General features: G+C 33.0%; 1 protein-coding gene across 2 annotated transcripts; it reads right to left on the reverse strand.

The window, feature by feature from the left end:
* Positions 1–597: 597 nt before the first annotated feature.
* LOC123684974 lies at positions 598–7356 on the reverse strand. Of its 2 annotated transcripts, XM_045624524.1 has the most exons (3): positions 7064–7356; positions 5210–5424; positions 598–2140 (listed from the first exon to the last, which is right to left on the reverse strand). In XM_045624524.1, exons 1-3 carry the CDS (start codon positions 7119–7121, stop codon positions 1850–1852), a joined length of 564 nt encoding a protein of 187 aa, XP_045480480.1. In that variant the 5' UTR covers positions 7122–7356; the 3' UTR covers positions 598–1849. The 2 variants fall into 2 exon arrangements, with proteins under 2 accessions (XP_045480480.1, XP_045480471.1); XM_045624515.1 differs by lacking the exon at positions 7064–7356 and having other exon boundaries at positions 5210–6223.
* Positions 7357–7587: the final 231 nt, after the last annotated feature.

Below are 7587 nucleotides of genomic sequence, written 5' to 3' on the forward strand. Positions count from 1 at the left end.
CCAGCATTCGTTCCATTTCATCGCAGTCCTCGGCAAATCTTCTTGCGGCTGCGGCTCTTCTAGCTGTAGACTGACAATCCTTGCAACAAATTTTGTAGACCACATTACTGAACCATTCTTTTGGAGTTGTACGTACTCTTCACCTTTGTGAGAAGCTTTCTGTTGGTGTTATCAGATCGAACCAAGCGATAAAATAGTTCTTCTGATCTGCTCAGATGAACCCTCAACGTAAGCCAAAGCATACAATTTTTTGTTTTCGACCATATCTTAGTCTTGAACCTGTCCTCGACTTCTTTTGTAATTGTTTCCCTTTTTTTGATGTCAAATCAAGTACCTGTATGCTGAGCTGAATTATATTCAATGTTTCTCTCACTGTGCGTTTTTTTTGCATTGCAGTTTTCAGATATGTTGTTTCCTTCTTAACCATATTTTAAAGCTTTTTTATCATAGTTTCTTAAAATGCGTTCGATACCGTGAGGTTTCACAATATACCTAACAAAAGAAAACACATAAAAAGTCTAGGTTTTGTTTTTAATTATAATTCACATACACAACAGTATCACAAGCACATAATAATATAGGGAACATTACCTTGCACCTAAATATGAAATATTTACAAATAAATATAATATATAATAATAGTAGACCTTTTCAACTCAATAATTTTTTTCGTGACTTTGACAATGTTTAGTGAAGATAATTTCATTCTTCGCTAAATTTGAAAGAATTCAATTTACTTGTTATACCAGCAATGTTGCTACTGATTGACAGGTTTTCCAGCATTCGTTCCATTTCATCGCAGTCCTCGGCAAATCTTCTTGCGGCTGCGGCTCTTCTAGCTGTAGATTGACAATCCTTGCAACCAATTTTGTAGACCACATTACTGAACCATTCTTTTGGAGTTGTACGTACTCTTCACCTTTGTGAGAAGCTTTCTGTTGGTGTTATCAGATCGAACCAAGCGATAAAATAGTTCTTCTGATCTGCTCAGATGAACCCTCAACGTAAGCCAGAGCATAACATTTTTTGTTTTCGACCATATCATAGTCTTGAACCTGTCCTCGACTTCTTTTGTAATTGTTTCCCCTTTTTTGATGTAAAATCAAGTAGCTGTATGCTGAGCTGAATTATATTCAATGTTTCTCTCACTGTGCGTTTTTTTTGCATTGCAGTTTACAGATATGTTGTTTCCTTCTTAACCATATTTTAAAGCTTTTTTTATCACAGTTTCTTAAAATGCGTTCGATACTGTGAGGTTTCACAATATACCTAACAAAAAAAACACATAAAATGTCTAGGTTTTGTATTTATTTATAATACACATACATAACAGTATCACAAGCACATAATAATATAGGGAACATACCCTTGCACCTAAATATGAATTATTTACAAATAAATATAATATATAATAATAGTAGACCTTTTCAATTCAATAATTTTTTTCGAGCTTCTAGCTGCTTGGTCATTCATTGAATAAAATTGAATTGAATTGAAATAATTAATCTATTCGGTATCCATCATGTCTGTATCTTCCAATCTTACGGTTTGCAACCTCAAACAAACTTCATCAAATCTCCTATTTTGTCGCTGTAGATCCATATTCAACTGAGGAAATCGAAGAACCGGTGCATGTTCAAAACCAAATCTACAATATTCTTACAATATCCAAAAATAGGTTCTTTTTTATTGAGTATTACCTATAAAGAAGGGCGCCGAAATTTTATTTTGCGGGGGCGCCAAAATGTCTGGCGGCGGCCTTGCCTACAGGGAGGACAAATGCAGTGTAGCAACCGATCTTCCTATTCTTCCGGACGGCTGACATTGACAATGTTTAACGAAGATAATTTCATTCTTCGCTAAATTTGAAAGAATTCAGTTTACTTGTTATACCAGCAATGTTGCTACTGATTGACAGGTTTTCCAGCATTCGTTCTATTTCATCGCAGTCCTCGGCAAATCTTCTTGCGGCTGCGGCTCTTCTAGCTCTGTCTTCTCTGCGTTTTCTCATTTCCAGAACAAATGCTCTTCTCTGATTTTCGAATCTCATTTCTTGCCTACTTTTGCCATGCACGACACACGTCGGACTACAAACATAGGCAGTAGTCATATCCCAGCATAAATTATCCTCTCCAAGGTTCTGTAATGAAATTTGAGATGAAACAATTGTACACAAATACAGTGAGAATTTTGTCATTTTGTATCATAAGAAACAATTTCGCCCAATCATGTCAACATTAGACTGATATATGCATTCAGTGCAATTATCAATCACTATGACAACAAGATTGAGCTTGACAACTTCATTCCATATAAATTTCAAAACGTCACGTTTTGGTAATGTATGTTCTAAGTATAACAAAACTATAAATGAGCATATCAAAGAAGAATTTCCAGGAATACAACCTACAGTCACAAATATTCTTGGGGAATATTTATGCATTTTTGAGAAATCATAGAGATGATTTCTCAAGAGAAATCAGAAATTAATCAATGTTTAAATTTCAATCAATGTTTAGGCAAATGGTGCAACTGGCCCTATCTCCATTCTGTTATCGAACATTTTCGAATAGCCTCATTTTTCGATGACAAATGAACAAGTTCAATGACAAAATAAGAAGACGGAAATTTGGCGTTTTCCAAGGCTCCTTATTGGACCTTATATTATTTCTGATTTCAATGAATGATTTGGACGCATCGAAATGCATATAAATGTTAGAGAACACTACGGTTAGTCGATGATTCAACTTTTTTTCTAAAGATATCATAGTAATAGTATATTGTGCAACAAGTGGGGAAAGTCAAACTTTTATCACGAGTGTGAAAGTTTGTGGCACGAGTCTGAAAAGCGGGTGCCGCAAACATATATTCTATAATTATGAATGTCTTGTTTATGCATATAATAATAACAGGGATCTTCCGAAGTTTGGTGATACCCATGATTATTACACACGATATAGAAACAACATTAAATCTAAGTATATGCGATTAGAAAAATCCAAGAATGGACCTAATTTCATTTCACATAAACTTTTTAATAAGATACCTGAAGAGGTGAAAAGGCTCAGTCTCAAAAAGTATAAGCAAACTGTCGGTGAATTCTTGCGGCAGCATGCGTTTTGGAGTGTCCAAGAGTTCCTGTCCAGTAGTTTGAATTTTAATCTCTTTTAAATTAATTTATTTCTTTGTGTTGTAATGTTTGTAATGAGGAATTGTATTTTATATCATTCATAGTCGTATTTACTTTATTGAGTAATGCTTTTATATTTTGACAATGATACTATGTATCATTTAAGAATTGTATAACTTTATTGAGTTATTCCAATTTTAATCTCTTTTAAATTAATTTATTCTTTGTGTTGTAATGTTTGTAATGAGGAATGGTATTCTATATCATTCATAGTCGTATTACTTTATTGAGTAATGCATTTATATTTTATATTTTGACAATGATACTTTGTGTCATTTAAGAATTGTATAACTTTATTGAGTTATTCATTCCAACTATTTTTATATTCTGACATTGATGAGGAATGCTCTATACATTTTCGAAGTTATTACTTTATTGAGTAATGCCTTTATATTTTGACCATGATACTTTGTATCATTTAAGAATTGTATAACTATATTAAGTTATCTCTATTATTTTTATATTCTGACAATGATGAGAAATGATTTATATCATTTCGAAGTTGTACTTTTTATCGAATCCTGTGACGTGTGCAATACAATGAATTTTTGTAAAGGAGCATCAATAAATTATCTATCTATCTATCTATCTATCTATCTATCTATATAAGAGTGAGAAAAGGACATTCTCCGCATGTTGCTTACTATACTTTTCCTACAACTGCTATGAAAAGTAGAGTATTCTTCATAGCTTACTCAAGTTCAAAAATATGTATTACTCATACTGTGACAAATATCACCTCGTTGGGTAGACCAATAAAATTTGGCTTGTGAGAAGTCGTTTCTATAAAAACGCGAGAAATAAACAGATACTGTCAACGAAGGCCATTTTGAATTGAGTTAGATACATTACTTGAATTATTTGAATTTGTGCAGTTGTAGGAGAAGTATATTGTGCAACTTTAAAGTCCAACTTTTCTCACGAGTAAGAAAAGGACTTTCTCCACATGTTGCACACTATACTTTTCCCACAACTGCACAAATTTAAATGATTCAAGTAATGTACCCGATTCAATTCAAAATGTCCTTAGTACACAGTATATGTTCTTTTATTGCATTTCCATGAAAACACTTCTCAAAAACCCAATTTCATTGGTCTACCAAGCGAGGGATGCGCAAAGTGCCGTGTGGAATAATATTTTTCACTGTGGGAGCAATACATAGTTTAGAAATTGACTAAGCTATAAAGAATACGCTACTTTTCTTAACAGTTGTAGGAAAAGTCCTTCTCTCACTCTTGTGAGAAAGCTTTCCAGGCTCGTGCCACAAACTTCCACACTAGTGAGAAGAGTTGGACTTTCCCCACTTGTTGAACAATATATTGTTCCTACATTCATGCAAAAAGCCAAACTTTATTGAACTATGTTTAGTGGAAAAAGAAGTTCTTTATTGCACTAGTGCAATAAAGTTTTTATTGCACTCATCTGTCATTCTACTTCAACGTGCTGTCATCATGACAAACAAATATTTCAGCCTGAAGGAAATAACGATGTACAGTTACCAAGTACTAGTACGTTTACAGCAGTAACAAATCAAGAAGTGGATTTAAAAAGTACTTCACTACGAAATATTCACATTGAAAATTGCACCAATTGTTCATTCACTTTCAACATTGAGGGTAAAAATAAAGTTTGAGTTAAATTGTTCGTAACGTATTAGTTCCTGTTTCAATGCAAATCGATATTAATAATAAAGTATTCAAGTTGCGCTTTTCATTTTCCTACACCTAGTGCCGCACCTCAATAAATCATTTTTTGCTTTTTGCATGAACGTAGAAAAAATGTTGTATGCAACTCGTGCAAAAATTGTTTATTGCACTTGTTGCATAAATAACTATTTTTCACATTTTGGAAGTTCCCCATATCTACGTCTTAAATGTGAAGTGGGCTTCAAACGACAGACGCAATTCAAAATATGAGTGGTGAACATGATATAATAATTCAAAAATAAAATATATCGAAGAAAAAACTACCCATGAAATGAGAAGTAAATAGAAATGATTGTTGGAAGTTTTTCTTACAGATTCCTGGGCAATTTTCACAAGAGTTTGGAGGAGGTTTCTATTTGATCTTCGGCTTGCACGTCTTAAATTTCTCAACCTCTGACTGAGATATTCAGATCCTTCAGGAGTATAACGTCTACGATCATTACGCTCTTCATAACGTTTACGAGGCGTAATGGACTCTGTCTGCTGTTGAGACGTTGGCTGCTGTTGAGACGTTGATGGTTCGGAACCTGAAATTTGAAAAGATGAAAGTAAAAATATTGCATTGAAATGAATCAAAGTGAGATATGGCATGAAGGATTATTATTTTGAATTTTCTGCACATATTTCCATAACAACTCATTTGGGTTAACGTTCATGTTACTTCTCCGTAACATTCAATTCTTGTTCTTAGGCCTAGGGAAAGATCATCACATATTACATTAAAGATTTTGAATCTTTTTATTCCATCCAAGTCGATGCCGTTTCCACTTGCTTCATCGAAAAAAACTTTCCTCCTCAAACGTTTTTATTAAAGACCATGTCGACAATCTTGATTTACCAAAGCGGAAACAACTCGTAATATCATAGGGCATCTAATTTATTTCACAGGAAAAATTATAAAACCGAATGGTAGGTATTCGACAAGATAATTTCATGAGATCATAGTTAATTGTTATCGAAAGTTAGTGTAATTTTTGGTGAGAACAGCTGTCAAGTTTTGCCGCGGGTTAACTCCAAAAAACTGCTGACAGGTGCTGTCACACAGTTATTCCATCTAGAAACCATTTGTAATTCAAAATTGTGCTTTTGTTATTGGTGGAAATTAAGACGAGGGGAAAAGTTGTAAAAATTGTGTAGGGAATCGCCGATGTACTGGGATATTTATGATTTAGGTTTTTTCATGATATTTGCTTAGATTTTTCGATATTTCTCTAGTCTCTGGCCTATTAGAAATTTCAGTTGATTTATTGAATTTCAACAAAATTGGATATGAGCGTAGCGAGGGATTCTAAAAATATTTCTGCAAAATCATTTACTATTAAGTATAAAAAGAAAAGAGAGGATAAAGGAAATTTTGTTTTGGTTGAAGAGGAAGTCCTTCAATATAAATTATGTCAGCTTATTCTGTAAACGTTTACACAAACCAGTCACTACACCGATACGGGGAGACAGAGTTTTTGCTGAGGTTTTTATCTGTTCTCTTGTATCATACGTTGAAATGTATGATGCCCCGTTACATTTCCTCTGCTAATACTGAGATTCATCGACACATATGCTTGATTGTTTGAAATTAATATTTTGTATTGCTCTTTCTCAAAAGAATATATATATATATATATATATATATATATATATATATATATATATATATAATAAAGTTATCATCTTCTGCTATTGAAAGTTATAAACAGAAACAATAGTTAGGACCAGGCTCCTTAGGGACCCTGGACGCCCAGTGGATAAACCAGCACTGCATCAATCAAATTATTTTGTAGAATTTAGTGCTTTAAAAATTTTTTTTTATTTTACTCATAGTTCAGCTTTGCTTTGTTTTATACAACCAAGTGTACCCCCTCTATGAGATATACTAAATTACAGTCCAAATCGATAATCCTCATGCCAAATCGCTTATTTTCAAATAGAAATTGTAAACTTATTGCCATAATTAATATCCATATTTGAACTCCCCCGGTATTCTTATGTTTCGGAATAACAGACATTGGTGACGAAATGATAAGGGTTTTGTTTGGAGACGACTGCTCGAAAAAAAAGTAGAAGACAAACAACATATTGTATATTTCAGTCCTTTTAAGGACTTATGAATGAAATAATTTGTATCTTTTAAAGTTTGAAGAAATAAAAGGAATTTTATGAAATCAGACTTACGATCAAATTCTTGCATATCTGCATCTCTAAGAGCTTCAGTTCTTCGATGATTTTCCATGATTCATAGAAATTTCAAAGTTTCAAAAATGAATTCTCTTCAAATACACTGCACACTGACACAACGTACATACACCTTACTGGTACTTTAGCAACTAAAATATTTTTATATTTGACCTAAGATATTTCAGGTACCTGGAATTCAAAGAGATTTTATGACATGGGTAGGTATTTCGTATTTCTCAGAACTAGATTATTCGCATTTGTCAAAGTCATCAAATAATCAATAACTACTAACTAAATAAATTTTGCTAGAAATGACTCTTGAGCGGCAACCTTTCCTAGAATTGGCAAACAGTAATCGGATTAACTTTAGTGTGATAAAACTGTCATTACCTCATTCTGAAATTTAGAAAGTTCAACGAGCAATAAAGGAATAGACTTCAATTCTTTCATAAATTCATGCTCCCAATGAAATGTATCTGACCTAAACATTGAATTTGAATTTTTGGAAATGTAGATATATG

This window comes from Harmonia axyridis, chromosome 1 (genome assembly GCF_914767665.1).
Source record: "Harmonia axyridis chromosome 1, icHarAxyr1.1, whole genome shotgun sequence".
In the NCBI taxonomy this organism is placed as follows: Eukaryota; Metazoa; Arthropoda; class Insecta; order Coleoptera; family Coccinellidae; genus Harmonia; species Harmonia axyridis.

Coding starts and splice junctions, on each gene's coding strand:
- LOC123684974 (XM_045624515.1), bottom strand. CDS start 5,488: ATGCCATATCTCACTTTGATTCATTTCAATGCAATATTTTTACTTTCA. Junction 2,141..5,209: donor TGAAAATTGCCCAGGAATCT/GTAAGAAAAACT, acceptor ATTTCATTACAG/AACCTTGGAGAGGATAATTT.